Source organism: Benincasa hispida, chromosome 10, assembly GCF_027475165.1.
Source record: "Benincasa hispida cultivar pf3 chromosome 10, pf3_genome.v1.1, whole genome shotgun sequence".
NCBI lineage: Eukaryota > Viridiplantae > Streptophyta > Magnoliopsida > Cucurbitales > Cucurbitaceae > Benincasa > Benincasa hispida.
This window is the reverse complement of record NC_143487.1, coordinates 48,533,324-48,556,924: the sequence shown is the minus strand read 5'-3', so window position 1 is coordinate 48,556,924 and position 23,601 is coordinate 48,533,324. Positions and strand designations below refer to the sequence as shown.

The 23,601-nt window shown below is 36.0% G+C and overlaps 2 protein-coding genes across 7 annotated transcripts; one reads left to right on the top strand and one right to left on the bottom strand.

Moving 5' to 3' along the window:
- Nucleotides 1-10,909: 10,909 nt before the first annotated feature.
- Nucleotides 10,910-11,608, bottom strand: LOC150033423 (uncharacterized). Its single transcript, XM_090306406.1, is given in 1 exon segment — nucleotides 10,910-11,608. A coding segment is annotated over 1 exon segment (699 nt).
- A 1,232-nt stretch (nucleotides 11,609-12,840) lies between these two features.
- On the top strand, nucleotides 12,841-23,326 carry LOC120089295 (Urb2/Npa2 family protein). 6 transcript variants are annotated; one of them, XM_039046724.2, is made up of 12 exons: nucleotides 12,854-13,151; nucleotides 13,255-13,329; nucleotides 13,414-13,731; nucleotides 13,843-15,490; nucleotides 15,680-17,101; nucleotides 17,327-17,685; nucleotides 17,962-19,661; nucleotides 20,373-20,811; nucleotides 21,319-21,481; nucleotides 22,451-22,554; nucleotides 22,787-22,878; nucleotides 22,969-23,326. In XM_039046724.2, the coding sequence occupies exons 3-12, from the start codon at nucleotides 13,466-13,468 to the stop codon at nucleotides 23,043-23,045; spliced, it is 6,270 nt and encodes a 2,089-aa protein (XP_038902652.2). In that variant the 5' UTR covers nucleotides 12,854-13,151; nucleotides 13,255-13,329; nucleotides 13,414-13,465; the 3' UTR covers nucleotides 23,046-23,326. The 6 variants fall into 6 exon arrangements, with proteins under 6 accessions (XP_038902651.2, XP_038902652.2, XP_038902654.2 ...); XM_039046725.2 differs by having other exon boundaries at nucleotides 12,881-13,151; nucleotides 13,252-13,329; XM_039046723.2 differs by lacking the exon at nucleotides 13,255-13,329 and having other exon boundaries at nucleotides 12,841-13,151.
- Nucleotides 23,327-23,601: the final 275 nt, after the last annotated feature.

Here is a 23,601-nt window from a genome sequence, read left to right as displayed (position 1 = left end):
AACAGTTTAAGTGTCATGCTCCATGCATTGTTCATTCATTGCTACTTTTATATAACACTTATACAAAACAGCAACGAACCAAGCAAACATGCTTCCATTCACTCTTATACTATAGCACTTATAATATAAAGATGATGCATGAATAAGCTTATTGCATGCAAAAATATAACTCTTATATTTCATGATGCATGCACATGCTTTCTTGTAATTTCATCATGCCATATTATAACACTTATAATACATGATGCATGAATAATTGCACAACCTAAGGTGGGTTTCAAATCTATATGTCATACACTATGCCATATAAACCACATACATCTCATGTATATTAAATAAAAGTCGATGAACCGGGATAATTTACCTCAAATCCTCAAAAACAAAAGCGCGCAACGCAAAACCGGGTCTTGAACTATCCGGTCGAAGTCCGTGTCTCCACTGATCGTGTACCAAAACCTTGCGATCATCTACGCAAAAGAGTAAACACTTTACTCTATCGTTTACCAACGCTTCCAAAGCTAAACGATCGTTTAGCAACAATTGTGTACCTTTTACTATGCGAGGAAGCATGAGGTATGCAATTGTGCAGCGCATAATGCAAAACGCAAACCTTAAACGATCATCTAAATGACAACGATGCGGTGAAGCACAATCGTCTAAAAAATCACTGAGCGAGCGTCTAAGTATCGTATACCGCGTGGTTGTGTAGTTAGTAACTATGCGATGAGGCATGCTTACTACACGATCGTTAATGCGCGCGTCTTTTATTAAACGATGATCATCAAATGCTCCCACTCGATTGTTTACCTCTAGCGTCTACGCGATCGGGAAACCAACGCTACGCGATAGAGCAAACATTTTACCCCCATCGTTTAGCATACGATCGTTTAGTAAATACTACATAATCGCATAGAAAAATCTACACGATATTTTAGCCAAATCCCAACGATCGTTTACCTTAAGCTACACGATATGACCAACACTTGGTCTTCTTCTTTGCTGAAAACCGTATCTCCATGCTTCGAAACTTCATCACGAACGACTCAACAAACTCAAACACTTTGAATTACAGACTCGATTGCATGTTAATTATGCCCAAAAAACACAGGGACCCTTACAAATTAACACTTTGTAATAAAAAAGAAAGCTTCAAACAGAGGCAATTAACCAGTAAACATTCATCAACACCATCCACAAACGCATTTAACACTTAAATGCAAATGCAGAAAACCCACCACGACTATAAAAGAAGTTCAAAACAGAAGTGAAATTTGGAATATCAGAACAACCTGGCTCTGATACCAATTGAAGGAAATCAGACATGAGGATTTCCATGAGCAGCAGAATGATCATTCCAAATTCCATTCGAAATTGAACATATACAATTACAGTCAAGAAACGGAAACTTACATGTCATGCACAATACAAAATTATAGCATGCTTATAATATAATCAAGGGAAAGATTATACATACCTTTCAAGACTCATGCTTCAAACTCCCTTAATCACGAATGCTCATTCAGTCTCAAAGACAGCAACACACGAACGCTTGAATACTATGATTGCTACACAGCACGATCAACAACAAACACGAACTCAACGATCTCCAAGATCACGAACCCAATGAACGGCCTCCAAAACCTCGAACTCGATCGAGTTGAGTGAGGACAACATCACAATGGCTACCTCGGTATTCTCGGTGTGAGAATCCAGAAGTGTGGGCTTTGTGTAGACTTGGTTAGAGAAAGAGACTGGAGAAATAACAATCGTGTAGACGATTGAATGAGTAGGAGATGATAAGTGTCTATCATATAGACGAATGCTCAATCGTTTAGAAGAAGACATCTATCGTATAGAAAAAGCCCTGTGATCGTTTAGCTATGACTAACTCGGTGAACTATTGTACAGTGTCACTTCACAATCATTTAGTCTTTTTTTCAGCTATCATTTTGTGAAAACAATTCTCACTTGATAGCAAATTGTGGGTTTCTTCAGAGAATAGCAACTCTCCTAATTAGGAAAACATTTGTCCTTTTTATCTCATGGTTACCATGAAATCACCAATAACATCTCACTCAATTGGTTATTAGAGAAAAATAGATAATTATCCAATAATTAATACTATTATAAATATATATGATAACCAACTAACAATATTATATTTATAACCTATAGTATTAATATTTCATCTCATGAAACATATAAACCATAGTTCTTTTTCTATTTCATGTTACTTAATGTAAATCACATTTACATTAATTCCTCCACTTGATGTAACTCATACATCACACCGATCATATCATATATAATCGAATTTTCTCTTGTCAATTTGAACATTTCACATCAACACCAAGAACTGATTCTTAACTTGAATTCATTGAGCTACCAAGGGGACCTTATGGACCTGTAGCTTGAAGCTCCAATGGTACGTGAATAACTGACTGAACTCTTTAGTCACGGGATCCACCATCCGTTAATTATCGGACACTCTACTAAAGATTGATAGCTGCACTCTCCTTACTATAGATATATTTTGTGTCCATATCAACCAATCAACAGTGCGGTAACCCTTCACAGATCTCTCGTAAGTACAGTTGGGCCAATAATCGTTATGCCCCTTTAGTTGCATCTAACTTCTTAAGTACCACTGATCCCTCTAATGAACATAAGTCATAGTCCTACTATGGCTGAGATTTCTCTTCCAAAGAGAACCTGTGGCCACTATGTTCAAGACTCGGAATCAGCCCTTAAGGGAGCAATCTATTTACTTACCCCTGCTTTGGGGAAGGAGTGAGTTTCATCTTGTGTAACTGAGTTCCCATCTCTCAAATCAGACAAATCCCCAAAAAAGTAGGCATGTTGAGTTGGCAATCTGGCCACTCTCACCCAAACTAATCAAAGGGAACATCCTCAAAGGCAGGAGTTTCCAAAAACTCAGGATTGAGGTCATGTCACTTACGGTCGTTTAGGTGAGATGTAAGTCTCAAGTATCAACGGCGTTATATAAAGAGACTAGTCATCTCGTGGTCCGGTCTTATACAAACTCTTTATATAGGACACCCCCGCTAACATGTCTCCACATGAATGGTCAGGATCTACCATCTGTAGTAGTTCACAACACTTGCAAACCTCTACAAAGCGGGTCATATCCGTAGTATCACCAGGATCAGGTATCCTCCTTAATCCTTATACTACAGAACTTTTTAGGTTATCACTTAAAGCATGATCCACTTGTATATCTCATATACATGCTTAAGTTTACATATAATAACCATGAAGCTTTTTTTATTGGATATGAGTAAATGCCAAATACAATAACTCTTATTTTATTCATAACAATGTGTACAGGTTACAAACTACGAGACTCCGAGATAATTAGGATTGAGAGGTTGGTGAAGAATGGACTTCTAAGCGAGTTAGAGGAAAATTATTTACCTGTGTGTGTGTCATGCCTTGAAGGCAAGATGACTAAAAGACCTTTTACTAGAAAAGGTTATCGAGCCAAAGAGCCTCTAGAATTAGTACATTCAGATCTTTGTGGTCCGATAAATGTGCGAGCCAGGGGAGGCTACGAGTATTTCATCACTTTTACTGATGATTACTCATGGTATGGGTATGTTTATTTGATGCAATGAAAGTCATAATCCTTTGAAAAGTTAAAATAGTTCAAGGTTGAAGTTGAAGGCGCATTGGATAAATGGATTAAAACACTTCGATCAGATCAGGGTGGAGAGTTTTTGGATTATAAGTTCCATAATTATATGATATAACATGGAATCGTTTCCCAACTCTCAGTGCCTGGTACACCTCAGAAGAATGGTGTATCGGAGAGGAGAAATAGAACCTTGTTGGACATGGTTCGGTCGATGATGAGTTATGCTTCCTTATTGGACTTGTTTTAGGGTTTTGCAATGAAGACTGCAACTTATATCCTCAACTGTGTTCCTTCCAAAAGTGTTGTCAGAACACCTTTGGAGTTGTGGAATGGGCGTAAAGCTAGTTTGTGTCACTTCCGCATCTGGGGTTGCCCAGCACATGTGCTTGAGGCTAATCCTAAGAAATTGGAACCATATTCGAGGCCGTGCCTATTTGTTGGGTACCCAAAGGTACACGAGGGGGTTACTTTTATGATCCTAAGGAAAACAAGGTGTTTGTATCGACAAATGCTACATTTCTGAAGGAGGATCATATAAAGGAGCACAGTCCACATAGTAAAATTGTGTTGCGTGAACTTTCCAACGAAACTACTAAAACTTCAACAAGAGTTGTTGAAGGGCCTACTACATCAACAAGAGTTGTTGATGGAACTTCATTTAGTAGGTCAAATCCACCTCAAGAGTTAAGGGAACCTCGACGTAGTGGGAGGGTTGTGAACCCACCTATTCTTTATATGGGTTTCACTAAAATCCTAGATATGGTAGCCGATGATGAGGTTGAAGATCCGTTGTCATATAAGAAGGCAATGAAGGATATTGACTGGGATGAATGGGTCAAGCCATGGCTCTCGAGATGGAGTCTATATACTTCAACTCAGTATGGGATCTTATAGATCAACCTGATGGGGTAAAACCTATAGGTTGTAAATAGATCTACAAGAGGAAACAGGGTGCTGATAGGAAGGTGTAAACCTTCAAGGCTAGACTTGTGGCAAAGGGTTATACCTAGATTGAGGGAGCTGACTATGATGAGACTTTCTCACTTGTTGCCATGTTGAAGTCTATCCACATCCTGCTATCCATTGCCTCATATTATGACTATGAGATACGACAAATGGATGTCAAGACTGCCTTTCTGAATGGTAATCTTGAGAAGACCATTTATATGGTGCATCCCGAGGGATTCATAGCCCATAGTTAAGAGCAAAAGGTTTGCAAACTGAATCGGTCCATTTATGGGTTGAAACAGGCGTCTCGATCTTGGAACATTAGGTTTGATACTACGATCAAATCTTACGGCTTTGACCAAAATGTTGATGAGCCTTGTGTCTACAAGAAAATCATCAACAGTTCAGTAGTTTTCATAGTGTTGTATGTAGACGATATCCTACTCATTGAGAATGTGGTAGGTTTACTGACTTCAGTTAAGAACTGGCTAGCGACCCAATTCAAAATGAAATATTTAGGAGAGACTCAGTTTATTCTTGGTATTTAGATCTTTCGGGATCGAAAGAACAAAGTGCTAGCGCAGTCTTAGGTATCATACATTGACAAGATGTTGATCAAGTACTCGATGCAAAACTCCAAAAAGGGCCTACTGCCTTTTGGAGTTACATTGTCTAAGAAACAGTGTCCTAAGACACCTCAAGAGGTTGAGGAAATGAGACGGGTTCCCTATGCATCTTCCGTTGGTAGTTTGATGTATGCGATGTTATGTACTAGACTTGATATCTGCTATGCTGTGGGGATAGTCAATAAATATCAGTCTAATCCAGGACAAGGTCACTGGACTGCTATCAAGAACATCCTCAAGTATCTTCGGAGAACGAGGGACTACATGCTCGTGTATGGATCTAAGGATTTAATCCTTACTGGATACACGGACTCTACTTTCAGACTGTTAAGGATTCTCGGAAATCCACTTCAGGTTAAGTGTTCACTCTTAACGGAGGGGCTGTAGTATGTTGAAGCACTAAGTAGAGGTGCATCGCTGTCTCCACTATGGAGATCGAGTATGTAGCGGCTTGTGATGCTGCTAAGGAGATCGTTTGGCTTAGGAAGTTCCTAACTAATCTGGAAGTTGTTATAGATATGTCTAGGCCCATCACCCTTTGTTGTGATAATAGTGGTGTTTGGCGAACTTTAGGGAGCCTATGAGTCACAAACGTGACAAACATATAGAGCGAAAGTATCATCTCATCTGCGAGATTGTGCATCGAGAGGATATGATAATCACGAAGATCGCTTTGGAGCACAATATTGTTGGCTCGTTTACGAAGGCTCTCATAGCTACAGTTTTTAGGGTCACCTACAGAGCATGGGTCTACGGGACCGTCCGTGGCTGGACTAGGGCAATGGGAGATTTTGTATTGGGCCTTAGTGCCCTAGTTTATTGTTTTATACTTGTTTTTATCTTGTACACCCACTCGCTTTAGGACAAGTGGGAGATTATTGGGGTTGATGCCCTAAATCTCGTAGGGTCTTGTAGTTTGTAAACACCTGTATGAATAAACACTTGTGATGTAATAATATGAGATATTTTCTTCACTGTTGTCTATGAAATATGAGATATTTTAGTTGCATTAACTATAAACCAATAAACTAAGATCTCTGGATATCGTTGTAACTTAAGCATGTATGTGGAGACATACAAGTGGATCGTGCCTTAAGTGATAACCTAAATGGTCTGTAGTATATGGATAAAAGAGAGAAACCTTATCCTAATGACATTACAGATATGACCTACTTTGTAGATGTTACAAGTGTTGTAAACTGCTACAGATTGTCTAATCCTGATCATTCATGTGGAGACATGCGAGCAGGGGTGTCCTATACAAAGGAGCTTGTATAAAATCGGACCACGAAATGTTTAGTCTCATTATATAACACCGTTCATGATAGAGACTTTCATTTCACTAGGATGACCATCGGTAACATGACTTTAATCCCGAGTGAGTTGGAAACTCCTACCTATGAGGATGGTCCTTTGATTTGCATGGTTGCGAGTGGCCAGATTGCCAACTCAAACCTACCACTTTGGGGATTCGTCTGATTGGGGAGCTGGGAACTCAGTTACACAAGATGGAATTCACTCCTTCCCCGAAGCAGGAGTAAGTAGATAGATTGCTCCCTTAAAAGGCTGATTTCGGGGCCTGAACGATGTGGTGGCACACACTTTCTCATAGCCCGAGAGATGTTCACTCATAGTAGGACTATGATGTATTGTTCATTAGAGGAATCACTGGTACTTAAGGAGTTAGATGTAGTGGCAAAACGTTAAATTGGCCCAGCTGTACTTACGAGCGATCTGTGAAGGGTTATCGTACTGTTGATTGATTATATCTAATGAACACAGAAATATATCTGTAGTGAGAAGAGTGCAATTGTCGGTCTTTACTGGAGTGCCCGACAGTTAACGGATGGTGGATTTCGTTATTAAAGAGTTTAGTCAGCTATTCACGTACCCTAAGAGCTTCAAGCTATAGGTCCATAAGGTCCCCTTAGTAGCTCAATGGATTCAAGTTGAGAACCGTTTTTTGGGTTAGTTTAAAGTGTTCAAATTAACAAAAGGGAATTTGATTATATATGATATAATTAAATTTGTTTAATTATATGTGATATAATTGATTGATGTATTAGATATATTAATTGGAGGAATTGATATAAATATAATTTATATTAAATAAAGGAGAAAAGAATTATGATTTAAATATTACATATGACGTGATATTAAAACTATAGGTTATAAATATAATATGATAAGTTAGTTATTATATTTATTTATAATAAATCAATTATAAGATAATTGTTTGTTTATTATTTCTTTTCTTAATTAACCGTGAAGGTGAGAGGTTATTTTCAGATTTTGATAACTGAAGAATTCATTTTATTGAACGATCGCTTCATTTAATAAATTACTAATAGTTTACTCACGAAAGACTACACGATAGCCCTCTAGCGAGAGACTAAACGATTGTGTAAAGCGAGAGACTAAATGATCGTGTATAGCGAGAGACTAAAGATCGTGTAAAGCGAGATTTACTAAACGATCGTGTAAACGATCTAGCGAGAGATTAAGCGATCGTGTAAGTGATTGAGTGAGAGACTAAGCGATCGTGTAAGCGATTGAGCGAGAGACTAAATGATCGGCTAGACGATTCTCACGAGGGCGAGATTTACTAAATGATCAAATACTCTCAGTCTATGCGATAGACAAAACCATTCTCCCACTTACTTGATCGTGTAATTCGATCGTTTCTTCCTCCTTCCCTCTACCAAATTCACATAGAGTTCACACCTTTTGGATTTTCACTTTGAGAATACCAAGGTTGCCGAGTTGTAGTATCGAGGGGTTGTTGTTCGTGGATCAGACTGTTCGTGTTGGCTAGGCGATTGTGATGATAGTGAGAGGTTATTGGACAAGTGCTCATGAAAGCGATATATTATCGAACCATTGATCACGAGAGCGAGAGATTTACAGAAGAAGAGTTCTTCAAAGGTATGTCTCTCATTCCTTTTGAATTGTTTAAGAAAGTATGCTGTAATTTTGTTTAAGATGCATAACTGTTCTTGTATGTTTATGAATGCATTTAATTCTTTCACAATGGGCTTAGAAAGATCTTACTTCCGCTCACTGGTTCTCTTGAATAAGAGTTCCTTCACTATGGGCAACTTAAGGTATGCTATGCTTTGCACTAGGCCTGACATTTGTTATGCCTTAGTTATGGGCAACTTAAGTTTGCTTTTCCAAAAATTAAATTTGCAAAACTGTTGACATAATTTTAGTCTATAAGCATGTGGACAAATATGAATATGAATGAATGAACAAATCCATGTCCTATTGCCATAAACTTGATGAAGACATAAAATGAATTCTAATCTTCGTATGATCTTATGTCATACAATGCATGGATGAATGATGACTTTATTTTCTTTATGCGATACTACTTCTAGATATGTGTTATTAATGAATGTTCTTGTAGTATGCTGTGCGTTGTCACAAGTTTCCTTGCGTTGGAACCAAGTATAATTCCACTGCAAGTTTCTCGATGTGATTCGAGGTCGAAAACAGGGATTGTTTTAGGTTAATTGTGTTACAATTGTGATATATACGACCGAGGGTTTTTCAATTTAATAAAAGTTGTGTGTACAGGTATTTAAAAATGCGATAAAGTAAAGATAAGCAATAAAAATGCGATAATAAAGTAAATTACGATAAAAGTAAAGTGCGGTAAGATAAACCTAAGCTATGATGATACAAGATACAGGTTACATGATACAAGATACCGAGATTAAGACTGACTGTGAAGATTATACAAAGAATCGTGTTATGTGGTGGCAAGGCTTATGTGTGAAGCAGAAAGAGAAATGGTAATTAATATAAACATCGCAAGTTCCTTAATTGCGTTAAAGATATAAGTACGGTCCTACTTTCCATTGGTGTACACCTCTCGGTGATCGGCCGCATTTCCCACATCTCTGTGGTGAAACAGGGACGAACGTAGTGAACGCAAGGTTGCTTCCATCTCTAGAAGTACTTCTTGCTTTAGTTAATGCATTCTTCTAATCTTCTCTCAACAGATCAGAATGGCATCTTCACTTCTGCTTTCGTAGGTAAAGATGCTGTCTAGCATGCTTTAGCTAAACATCCTTATTTCTTTAGCACAGATTAAATTACTTGTTTAATTCATATTAATCACCAAGGGATTAAGAAAACATCATGGAGAAAGTGATTAAAGAAGGAACGGAAATAGACAGAAATATGGAAATGAAAATGATCATGACAATTAATTATAAAATCAAGCGTCTGATACATGGTTGTAAATGATTTAGACTAAGAAGATGAAATACAATTGATGAATAAGAGTTAGAAACAGATACAGAAGAGTGCCAATGTCTTGACGCCGATCTGGATGGAGAGATTGCTTGCCGACGTAGATGGAGTGAACGGAAGGATGAGCTTCCCTCTCAAGCTTGCTCAACCAGTAGAGTTGATCTAGGTATAGAGCTTCACGGTGGGGATTTGGAATGATTCACCCTGAGACTCACCTCTCGGCCTTGTCTCTTTTCTTCCCAGATCTTCTCTGATCAGCACTCAGATCAGTCTCTCTCTCAATAGCCTCATATCAATTATCCCCCGTATCAAGTATATCTTTCAGTGAATTCTTTGAGGGTATTTATAGATGAAAGCTTTGACTCTCTGACTTGTGGTCCCCACTTTATTGTTATGAAAATTCCGAAAATGGTGGAATAAATATTCTTTCTGTTATGCAATCAGTCCGTAAAAAATGCACAACGGTTAGTTGTACACGTGTCCACATGCAGTGTTGTTTTTATTACCACATGCGGTTGAAGTTCAGCTCTGGATCGATTGTCGCATACGCCGTCATTGCGTTGATCGTCTATTCATTCCTGAATGATGGGCGCAATGCGATGTAGATGCGTTAATCTTTTTCTCTTGAGCCATGAACGCATACGGTGACTGGATTTCCTGCAAAACAGACTTGAAATATTCTTTTATACTATCGCAATGGTATTAGTGGGTGTATTGACGACAATTTATAATTCTTGCATTTCTTAGCCCATTTCCATACAATTGACACAACTTTCCTCTTTTTTAACCGCAATATCCTAATAAAGCAGTATCAATAACTTGTATTTCTACAAGTTATCAAGAACCTGATATTGTATTGACTTTTGCTTCTAGCATTGTCAGTTTGGAGAAATATTTTTTATTCTAAGTATTGTATGTGTTGTTGCATAATTTGTCAGACATAGATGTTCATTCCTCATTTTTTAGTCATTCAGCATATGAAAATTACTCATGATTCTTCATTAAACAAAATAATTACAATAAGATAAACAAAACTCAAAATACAAAAGTTTAACCTAAATAAAAAAAAAAACATTAGATATTTTCAAAATAGTGTTCATTGTTCCATTGATTGTGCCAATTTTCTCTTTAGGAGATTCAAAGAAGTTTACCACATCCAAATTTATCATTTTGGATATGTTAGATATATCATTATCCTGTCAGACAAAACTTGCTTCCAAAATTTTCCCATTTTCCTTTTAGGAAAGCTTGATACAGATCAATTAAGTGTTTTGATGTACGACAAATATGTGACCAATGCCCTGTCGTATCACATAGGACACATTTTTATTCATCGCCTTTTGAATTCTTATCTTGTGGAGCTTTTCCTTTATGATAATCATTTTGTGTGGTTCTTTTGAAATTTAGATGAATAGAATGATCACCATGAAAAATAACAATTATCTCTTCTTCTACCACGATCACAACCTCGACTATGATTATTGTTAAAATTTACAATATTCACTTTAGGGAATGGTGTTGCTCCAGTTGGTCGAGATTTGTGGTTTTTCATTAATAATTTGTTATTTTGTTCAATCACAAAAAGACATGAGATGAGTTCATAATATTATTTAAAACCTCTCTCTAATTATTGTTGCCTCAGGAGCATATTCGAGACATGAAAAGTAGAAAATGTTTTCTCTAACATGTCCGCATCAATAATTTTCTCTTTGCATAATAACAATTTTGAACTGATTTTAAATAATGCAGAGTTGTAATCACTTACTAATTTAAAATCCTGTAGCCTCAAATGCATCCATTCATAACGAGCCAAATGCATCCATTCATAACGAGCTTTAGGAAGATTAGTTGTTTTCTGATGATCATATCTTACCTTCAAATTCTTCCACCTGATGCAGAGATCTTTTATGGTTAAATATTCTATCTTTAATCCCTTGTGAAGATGATGGCAAAGAAAACTCATGACTTTTTCTTTTTCTTGATTGGTCGTATTTTCTTCTTTAATTGTTTCTTCAAGATTCATGGCGTCCAAATGTATCTCAACGTCGAGCACCCATGACAAATAATTATTATCATTAATGTCAAGAGCTACAAATTCTAGTTTTGTAAGGTTTGTCATGGTAACACTATCATAAAATATTTTGTTTATATTAGAAATTTAATATATACTAAGCATGTAAAATAACATTTAATTTATTAATTACATTAAAGAGGGAAAAAACCATACTTTTAGGACCTACCTTCAGCAGAGGAAACGACAAAAACTCGTGCTCATAACATGTTGTAAAATTGAGGAGCGAAAAGAGGCACCAAGGAAACACAAAAATCGAGGAAATATAATACAGTAATAAAAAAAATTGACAAAATTACGTATCAGGAAAAATGTGGAAATTGAAATGGGAATATGAAGTGGATTTTTCTCACCAATGTGCATACCTTTTAAATTTCACCAAATACTACTATTTAGAGACCATTTGGTAACTAAGATGTAGTATTACATTAGGGTTAGCAAAAAAATCCAGGGTCAAACCAGAGATTAAAATGGGAGCCCAGGTGGGGTCGGTGTTGGACTGACCTCGACCCCACCCTGTTTAGCTTTGTTAATATATTTTTAATATATATATAGTTTATTTATGTTAATTTTAAAACATCTAGAAAAAGTTTACATTTTTTCTAATTGTGGATTCTTTTATTTATTTATTTATTTATTTTTAAAGTTTGCATAATGTAATACTATTTCTTTTTAAATTTTTTGTTTATTTTTTTAAATTCAAATTTCAGTTATATAATCTATCAACTTTCTTTAATAAAGAAAAAATTGTTTTATATTCCAACAAATTTATAAGATTAGTAAGTATAATTGTAATATTTATTTTCTTAATAATTTGTTTTAATTAAAGTGAGATTTTTCATAATTTTTTTTGGGACGGGTCCCTATGGGACTCGATTCCCCGACATGGAATTTTCATCTCCATCCTCGTCTTCAATCGCGGGATAGAGGCAGAGATGAGGATTATTCTCCTTGCAGGGATAGGGATGAGAATTCCTCTCTGCCCTCGTCCCATTGCCAATCCTATATTACATAAACGTCTCAAGATATATGGCTAACATGGATGATATGCACTAGGACACTTATGCATGAACATCTATTTTTTTATTTATTTTTTTTTTTTTTTAAGAATAGGTAAGGTGATAGGGTAGTTTAATGAAGTAAAAGAGTTGTTTGGGCAAATTTCAAACACTAACTAATCAAATCTACACCCTAATTCATTTAATGGACATCTATTTTATTATATCATTTGTAATATCTAATAAATATTCCACAATAATTTGTATATTTTAATTTAATTCACATAACCTACACAATTTTTTGAATCATGTATCTGTAGCCACGCCGGCAACACTTGCGCACGAGCACAGCAGCAAACGGCGACCCCAGCGTACCATCACTTCCCTTCTGTTTTCTCCTCACCGGAATCTTAGAGTAGCGACGAACGACGTCCACACCATACTCCAGCGCCCACAGCAACGTTCCCTAGTCGAACCACACTTTGAACTACTCAGCAGTGTTTTGTCTTGTTTCATGAAATTTGCTAAGTACACACTCACCGTCGACTTTGTAAATCGTTCGTAAGCGGTCTGAAGAGTTTTTTAAATTGGGGGTAATCATTTGTAGTGTTAAAAGAAATGTTGTTTTCTTTGTTGGTCTCTTTGCTGACATATTGATCATTAAATTGGTTTTTCTTTTCTTTGTTGTCGAAGAAGACGCAATTCAAGATAATTAATTTAAAAAAATCCCTATGTTATGGCCGTGATTATGAATATCAATTGATAGGGATGGTGAGTGAGTTTCATTTTTCAAACCCCTAAATCAGACTAGTCATATCGCATTCCATCTGTGATTGTTTTTCTATTATTTTGAAGGGTCATGCCATTCACAATGCAGTTGCAAGTAAATCTAGCAGTGATTTAGTGGATGTTGTTAATGGTGGAGGTAGAGTCGAAAGAGAAGAATTCAAAGATGAAGAGTAAAAAGAGGAAGCTAAAGAGTCCTATAAAAACTGTTAGGCCTTCCAAGTCTGCTCGAGTTTTCATCTCAGCGGAAGTGGAAGATGTAGATGAAACAGAACGGGTTGAGAAGTTGGCGCAAAGAGAAGTGTCTCAAGAGTCTGAAGAAGGTGGTCCATGGAGGAACTTGGAATTGATTTTGTTTGTTCAGAACAAAGAGCTCGACCAACAAAAGTTTGTTTCTTTCACACTTTATCTTTGCATATATGTTACGGCGAAATTCCTTAGTTTTGCTTGGAATCTGTGTAAGTTTTTGTCTAATGCTATTCGGTGGTTTGAATGCAGGAAGGTCGAAGCCGTTTTTGGCTTTGTAAACTCGAAGTTGAAAGAGAAAGATAAATGTTATGATACGGTAAAAATATCGCGCTTGATAGTTTTTCTTAGTGATTGGGTGCAGTCATTGTTGATTTCATCTCAAAAGAAAACCAAGAATGATGGTGGAAAACATATTAACGTAGTTGTTGAGCCATGCTTAGATTATAGATGCTGGGAGGTTTTTAAATTTTGTTTGGAAGAATCAGTGAAAACACGCATCACTTTGAACCTCTCAAAAAATCTTTTGCATGCCTTTTGTTTTGTTACAAGGCATGCGATATCCCTACTAGCTGCTTCGTTGAGTTCAAAAGAAGAGTTATTTGGTGGGGATTGTTTCAAGTTGTACAATATCGTGCTTGATTGTGTTTCTTTAGTATTTTCGCCCCACCTTGGTCTATCCAACGAGAATTTAGATGCTTGGATTTCTACAATTGATGCAGCGCTCGAGTTTCTTCACATAATTTATGTAAATAACTTGGAAGGTGGAGATGTAGGCACTTTTGCTATTAAATTTTCGTGTATGATGCTTGAACCTTTTGCTAAATTTTTGTGGATTCACCCTACCAAGAAAACTGGATTTCACAATTTTGTCAATAAGCTTTTGGAACGTTTACTGCAATTATTGTGTGATATAAGCCTTAAAGCTGATGGATGTAAGCATTATTGGACAAGAACTTTGATGAAGTTACTTGAAGAAGTTCTATCTCATGCTTTGTTTCATACTGTGCATATCGAAGGATTTTTGTGCTTACATGGTCCAGAAAAGGTTATGAAATCCCATGATGAGAAATTGGAAGAGTCTAAAGCACATATTATGAGCTACCATAGACATTTATTTGATAAAGTGCAAAAACTAGTTGCAGGAAAGAAGTTTTTGGCGTTGGGTGCAGTAGGAGAATTGTTTCATGTGCTTGTTGTCAGAGTTAAAAAGGTGAAAGAGGCTTCAATGTCATTTGAGGACACCAAACTGAATAACACAATGGGTCTTTTGGGACCTTTGAGGGATGATATATCAAGTCATGCATCTTTTGCGCTTCTAGGAAGTCCCGATGGACTATCAGAGAAAAGCAATAACGAGAGCAATTTGAGTACAGAAATAAGGAGGTCTCTTTTTGAGTTTTTTGTACAGATTTTGCATCCTTTACTTCAAACAATTGAACTCATTAGCGCTGAGATTAAACTGGGATCAACCTTGTCAGATGTTCATTCCTTACTCAAATCAATAAATAATGTACTCGCAAGTTTTATGAAGGAAAATGTGTACTTGAGAACTGAGGATAACTCTGAAGGGGCTTGCCATAATTTCTTAAAAAAGGTGTATGATACAATAATGTTGGTTTCCTCTCATTTACTATTATTATCGAGGCTTGAGATAGAAAGCAATATAGACCTGGAAGTGTTTGTTTTAGCAGCAAATGAGATACTGGTGACTCTTGGCTATCTTCTGGAAATTGAATATGATGTGATTGAGAATGATTTGGTGAGCTTATGGATGCTAATCCTTTCTTACTCTGCTTTTAATCTTTCTTTCACAAGCGTATCTAAACAACACTTGTTAACTTCCAAGATTCAAGAGCTTGGATGTCAACTGGTCGTGTTATATAGTCAGCTGCGGCAGGTTAGTATTAAGACTTTGGATTATCATCTGAAATTTGTCTTGATTTGTCTTGATTTGTCTTCATATTGTTTCACTCTCATAATATTTTTTTTTGTTTTATAACTTGTTTTGCAAATTTTTTTGACTTAATCTTAAATTTTCAATATACTAAACCATGGTCACTCCTTTTTTGTATATTTTCTATTGTAGGTCAACATCAGTATTTTTGCTCTATGTAAAGCTATGAGGGCAGTGGTATCAAATGAAGGTGAAACTGAAAAAGAATATGCCAGCTTTATGACTTCTTTAGGTCATGAAGCCTATGGTAAATCAGTTGGGATGTTACTTTCTTCCCAAGATATAAAATTTGCAATCCATAAAGCTATTAAATATATACCCGAAGGGCAAGCTAGTGGAATTATTCAGCAGTTAACTGAGGATGTGACAGAGACTTTAGGATGGTTGAAACTGTGTAATCTGAACTTGATTATAAGAAACAAGACAGGGGGCTCAGATATGCAACCTGTGCTTCTTGGGAGAGGGTTGTCTGAAGTATATGCTCTGATATTGGATTCACTGATGATCACATCTGGCAATGCTTTCCAAGTTGGAACTTTAATTGCGAACTTGGTTTCAGCAATACGTCCTTGCATGAGTAGTTTAGTTGGACTACAGTCAGATGGTGCCAAAGCATTCTTCCTTGCTGTCATGGGAAAAACATGGGATGATTTGGTTGCTAATGAAGAAAATTGTCTTGGATTTGGAGTGGCCAGTCATTGGGTCTTTATTTTCTTCTTTCGCTTGTACATGTCCTGCCGGAGCCTGTACAGGCAAGCAATTAGCCTGATGCCCCCAAGTTCGTCTAGAAAGATGTCAACAGCAACTGGAGACTCATTCATGGCCTATTCTGCTTGTGATTGGATGCAGAGGACTGATTGGAGTGATGAAGGATATTTTTCGTGGATAATTCAACCTTCAGCTTCTGTTCTTTTTGTTGTGGAATCTGTTTGTAGTCTTTATCATCAAAGCACCAACGTAGGTTGGTACCCTTTGATTTATGTATTGCTTACCATGGCTATTCAGAGGTTAGTGGATTTGAATAAGCAAATAGGCTCTCTCGAGTATTTGCACCAGAGAAATGAAAATTTGATGCAGGTTGAGGTGCTTAGTGATGATGATTTGTCAGTGTTACAGAAAAAGAGAAAAAAGTTTGGAAGGCTTGTCTCTGTTTTGCGAAAAGAAGCAGAAGATCTTACTGATTTTGTGATGAGCCATTTATCTTTAGTAGCTAAACGTCATAAAAGAAATGCAACTTCAAATGATAAATCTACTGAAATACTTAGTGAGATCGATGAATGGGACTTTAATATTTCTAATGTGAATAAAAGGTCATTCCCCACAGCAGTTTGGTGGATTGTTTGCCAGAATATTGATATTTGGGTGACTCATGCTGCTAAAAAGAAGTTAAAAATGTTTATTTCTTTTTTAATTCCTACGTCTCTTTGCTTCTTTGCAAGCAATCATACTAAGATTGGAACACAACAAACCTGTGGATATCGGCAGCCAAAGAAAGTGTCTCTGCAACAAATTTCATCAGCTGTTCTAAGTGATCCTATCTTTTATGAACACAGAGTAAGACACTGAAACAAATACTACCCACCCTCTCACTCTCTTTGTATTTTCAAGGAAAAAAGAGAACAATTTATTCTTTAGTTTTGGTTTGAACATGATTGTTATTGTCTTTTGAAGGTTTCATTGCTGTCAATACCTTCTGTCTATTGATTTTTTTTTTTCAAATTTCTTAGTGTTTATGAAGTTTATTATATCACATGATGACAACACTGTCTATTCTATTAGTTTGTATGCAGGTTTATGCCATCAAGGTTTTGTCGTGAGTTAAAGGCTTCGTTATTATCATATTTTCATGTTATTTATAGAAGTCCAGCTGATTGGATGGAGGTGATAGCCACACTTGAGTGCTTAACTATAGGCATTTGCAGTGGCCAACGTACTCCTGATGATAATGCTCTCCTTGACAATCGTTCATCTGATATGTTGCATACAGAAGATTGCAAGTTGAAGGGTGAGTCACGTCAAAGCAATAGGGGAATCAGAGATTGTAAATATTTGATTAACCTTTTATGTTTGATGCCAATGGGAAATATGAGTTCAAGGTCCTTTTCCCTTTATACGACATATGTTCTCGAACTTGAAAGGTATGCATCTTCTTTGCTCTCTCTTCCTATTAATGGTGCCTGAATATGATGTTTCTTAGTTTGCAGGATGATATAGAACACACTCTTCTACAGTAGGATGCATCTTGTTGTATGTCATTATTTTCATATCTATGTTATTAATTAGACAATAAATAATAGAATAACAAAACAATCTCAAGTGAGTCTGGGAAGCTGGTTTGTTATGTAGCTTCTTGGAGTGTCATAGTTAATAGCCTTTGAAATTTATTTCTTTTTTACTTTTCTTTTGTTTTCCAGGATATTGGTGAATGCTTTATTAGATAATCAGACAGCTCTATGTTCAAATCAATTTGAACTCCTCAAATTGTTTGCATCTTGTCGGAAGGCTTTGAAATATATATTTACGGCTTACTATGAGGCTGATAATAGACAAAGCTCATCTACTCCAATTCCATCTGAAAATCGATTTCCTGTTTTATGGCTTTTTAAGTCTTTATCACTTATTAATCAAATTCAAGAAGCTTCTCGGGGAGGTACAGACAGACAAATTAAGGACATCATCTTTTCATTGATGGATCATACATCATACTTGTTTTTAACAACTAGCAAATATCAATTTAAGGAGGCGCTCTGCATAAGTGTAAATGACAACAAACCCTGCAAGGAGCAACACCAGGATGTTTGCCAAGAACTAAATGATGGAGACGATCTATGTTTAGATTCCATCCACAGTGTAGAAGTATGCAATAGTGCAATTCAAATGATTAACAGTCTGGAGGAACAGGTGGAGAGTGAACTTCTCTCTCTGAAGAAGTCTAATTTTGCAGTTGGAGATGCTAAAAACAGTACGGATATGTGTAAATTTAATTCTCTAGCTTCTTGCCTCAATGGATTTTTGTGGGGCCTAGCATCTGCTATTGACCACACTGATTTCAGGAATGGTAACCGTCATGTGAAATCAATCAAGTTGAAATGTGAATATAGTTCTCGACTGAATCATTGCATGAATGCAATTTCAGAATTTTTAGGCCTCATCTTGGACATGTTTCTTGATAGAGACAGTCAATGGCCGACAAAATTGTGTGATTATCAAGCATCTCAAGACCTGTTGATTGTGAATGAGCTCTCTGGTAAGCACAACTCTGAGGCCGATACATCATTTAGTGAACTTCACGAATTAGAATCTTTTTATCGTGATGATAAAAGTGAAAATGCTAGCACAAAAAGGAGAAGGTTGAAAGTGGAGAATAAAAGCAGTTTTGCATCTGTTCTCAACGAGGCTAAGTCAATTGAGATGCAATCCTTGAACCAACCCTTTTTTCGAGGTCTGCTGAAAGGTTCCTACCCTGAAGCAGCATTTGCACTTAAGCAGCTATTTCTTGCTGCTTCAAGAATTTTGAGATTGCATAAGCAATATGATACCACTCCTTTGTCATCAAGGTCTATGACCATCCTAATTAGCATTTCAAGATTCTTGTTGCTAGAATTTGTGGATATGGTTGAAGTGCCACAACCATTTGTGCTTTCATGCTTAGATGGTGTTCTAAAGTATTTGGAGGAATTAGGCCATCTTTTTCCTTTTGCTGATCCTGTGCAGTCCCGGAATATATATTCTAAACTTATAAATCTACATTTGAAAGCTGTAGGAAAGTGCATTTGTCTACAGGGAAAAGGAGCTACTTTAGCATCACATGAGACGGAGTCCACTACAAAGACTCTTGATGGGGGATTATTCAAAGAATCGTCTTTTCCTGGAGTTTACTGCATGGATGAATTTAAATCTTCATTGAGAATGTCATTCAAAGTGTTCATAAGGGAAGCCTCGGAATTGCATCTCCTATCTGCAGTTCAGGCTATTGAGAGAGCCCTAGTTGGAGTGCAGGAAGGTTGTACAACGATATATGAATTATATTCCGGAAGTGAAGATGGAGGAAGGTGTTCCTCAGTTGTTGCAGCTGGTGTTGAGTGCTTGGATTTGGTGCTTGAATTTGTTTCAGGTAATTTTTAATCACCTTGCCCTTGTTTTCTTTCCCTTTTTCTTAATGAAAGTTGTTTTTATTAAAACAAAAAAAAAAAATTGTACCATGTGCTTTGTCTTTTTGATGGAGTCCTTAGGAGTCTTCTTCTTTTCCAGCCATTTAAATAGATAGTCTTATTAAGTGTTTTTAGCATGTATTGCATGTTGAGAATCTCACATAGGTAAAATAAAGAGACCTCACACTCTTTATAAGTTAGATGAGCTACTCCTTTTATTGTCAATTGGTTTTGAGATGGAATCCCATATTATCTAATTTGGTATCAAAGCTCATAAAGCCCGAACGGTTATTTGGTCCAATAAAAAGAAATTGAGATTTGATCAAGAATGGTGAACTCAAAAGAGACACTATCTTGAGGGGGCATGTTGAGGATCCCATGTTGGTAAAATCAAGGGATCTCACACTCTTTATAAGATAGATGAGCTACTCTCGTCGCCAATTGGATTTGAGATGGAACTCCATATTATCTTATATTGCAAGGTTTATGTTTTTTGTATGTTACTTTGCCATAGTCTCATATGTTGTATTATCTGTATGTAGGAGCAATTAAACCAAAAGGTTATTATTCCAGTCGGTATTTTTTTAGTTTGTTCTCTATATGTATTCTTCCAATAAACTTTTCTTCAAAACAAATTTTTTATGCAACTTAAATTTCTTCTTTTTCTTTTTTAGGACGTAAATGCATGGGTGTGATTAAAAGACACATTGAGAGCTTAACTGCTGCTCTGTTTAGCATAGTTCTACACTTGCAAAGTCCACAAATTTTCTATGTAAGAATGATTGCCACGAAAAATAGGAGTGATCCAGATCCGGGATCAGTCATTCTTATGTCTATTGAAGTACTTACAAGAGTTTCCGGGAAGCATGCTCTTTTCCAAATGAATGTTTGGCATGTAGCACAGTGTTTACGCATTCCTGCAGCACTTTTCAAAACTCTCTCTCTTAAGCTCCCAGGAATTCCAATTGAATCAGAATGTTCGTTGATCTCGGCTCAGGAAGCCTCCAATGTAGTTGTACCCACGAGTAATTCTATTATAGACAAACAATTCTCAATAGACCTTTTTGCTGGCTGCTGCCGCTTATTATACACTATTCTCAAGCATCGTAAAAGGTATGATTTAGCATTGGGACTTTAGTTGTAAAGGTAATTTTCGGTGGCTGTCTACGCAGAGTATTTCATATTTTTCGTTTGTTTGATCATTTTCTATTGGCAATTTATTCTTGCTTGATAATTGGATACAATACTAGTTTCTTTACGTTTCATTGCAGATGATCCTTGAAATATGTTGTCCATTTAACTACATAAAGTACAACTTATTCCAGTTTGAACAATTGATTGTAATCTTGTCTTGTGAAGCTAGAAGCATGAAAATAGTTGCTTTTTTATGTTTTTAAGTTGATGTAATTGTAAATAAGTTCAGAATCTTGATATAACTCTAGTAATTCGTTCTGTCTTCGCAGATTGCTGTAACTTTTTTGTTATTTTTTCTCCTCTATTACGCGTGTTTTATGTTTCTTGAATCAAATTGATATCAGTCGTGGGCTTCAATTTTGATTGTTTTATTGTGCCTTGGCTTAAAACCTTTTATTCTTGAACTAATTTCTTCATTGTTCATAGTGAGTGCAAGCGTTCCATTGCTCAACTACAGGCATCAGTATCTGTTCTTCTTCATTCCCTTGAAAGAGTAGGTCCAGACCCGAAATTTATGGGTGGTTACTTTTCATGGAAAGTAGAAGAGGGAGTAAAGTGTGCATCTTTTCTCCGAAGGATTTATGAAGAGGTTTGATATGTCCATCAATGTTTCTTGATAACTATTTATGACTTGTGTCCTACAACCTAAATAGCATCAGCATTTATGTAATTCTTCTCTTTCATTGTCAAGATTAAGGGTTTGTTTAGATTGACTAGAGAAAAAAATATTTTCCAAAAGAAATCAATTTTTTATGAGAACAACTTTCATCGAGAAAAAGATGAAAGAATACACGGGCGTAAAAAAAAACAAGTCCACAAAAAGGGGAGACCCCCACTGCAAGAAGGGACTCCAACTATACAAAATGAAGGAGTCATTTTTATTTAAACTCTTGATAAAAACTATTTAAAATAATCTTTGAAAGTGTTTTAAAAATTATTTTGAATGGTTGTCAAATACTTTAATTATTTCTAAAATGACTTATTTTTAAAATTATATACTTGAAAAGTTAATCCCAAAGACACCCTAATTCTTTGTTGCTTTTACAAGTTGATAATCAAGCCTTCGTACGTTTAACTACTTTTGAACCAAATTCTTACATGTGGTTTTAAGCGTGTGCAAGTTTTTGTTTTACTTTGACCAATCTTGTATTAGTAGAATTAGTGTCATTGTACCCTCTATAATATAATGTTCTGAGCTACAACGAGTGTTTATGATGGATGACTTTCATTTTTTTTTTAATTGCTACAACTATTGTAGCCCGGAAATGTTCATGGGGGGCTGTTACGAAGTCCATGTTTTCTTTTCCCCAAATATGTTATTTGTGAACTTTCCAATAAACTTATTGGAATTCTATTCACCATTAAAATGTTTTCTCAGTTCAGCTAAGTACTCTTGGTAATTAGGTCGATAATTTAAATCAGTTCAGATAATTTATGGTTGACTTGTTAATATTGCATACTATTCAGAGTTTCACTTCGATACTAAATGAAGTTCTATTCATTTGTTTCATGTTTTGTTTGTTCAAGTGACATACTCCTTTTCTACTCCATGACACAGATAAGACAACAGCGGGATATTGTAGGGCGACACTGCTCCCTGTTTCTTTCAAATTACGTTTGGGTTTACTCGGGACACGGTCCCTTAAAATCAGGAATTAGAAGGTTTGCATCCTTGAACTTCTAAGAAATTTTTTAGCAAATTATAAGTTCACATGCTTACTAACATGAGTATGTAACATTATCCATTTGTCTTGGCATAAACAGCGGTTGAGTTATTAAAAAGTAGAACTATCGAGGAAATTAAAAGGCTGTATCTCTTCAACTTTACCTGAATTTGGTAAAGATTTTCTTGAATGTGTAACTCATTATTGTAAAATCGAAAATTCCGTTGCAGGGAAATCAATGAAGCGTTAAGGCCTGGTGTCTATGCTTTAATAGATGCTTGTTCAGCAGAGGATCTTCAATACCTTCACACTGTATTTGGCGGTAAGTATCGCTGGTTGACATGGTTTTCTCAAAGGACAAAGATGAATGCGCAAAAGGTTAACATTATTACTTTTTGTGTTGTTTCTGCAGAAGGTCCATGTAGAAACACCTTGGCAACTTTGCAGCAGGATTACAAACAATTTTTCCAATATGAAGGAAAAGTATGATTCTAATATGATACAAACCATTTCTTTCTATGTTCATATATGATTCTAATATGATACAAAAACCATTTCTTTCTATGTTCATGAGATATGAGAGATCATATCCATATCATGCATAAAAGAAAATTTCTCAAACGAGCGGCTGCTTGATTGGAAAATACCGCCGAACACAGAATTCTGAGGTAAAGTTGATGCCTTCTTAACCATTGTTGATTTTTTTTCTCTGTGTAAATAAATTTAAGAAGTTCTCATTAATCTATTTCATACTATACTATTCGTTTTTACTTAGTATAGGACATAGCAGTTTTTCCTGCAGTTTTGTCTGATTATAATTTATACGTCATTGGTTTTGCCATTGGTCTCTGCTGTCATGGTTGTTTTATTGCATTAATCGGATGTCCCCGAAGGGACCATGGTTGTATTATTCCATTAAGCACTGTAATTAATTATGAGAGTTTGTGGTTTTATTTTTTTATTTTATTTTATTTTTAAATTTTTTTTTCCAATTCGTTTTTGTCCCTAAATTGTTGAGTTGATTTATTTTGATCATTGAATTTTG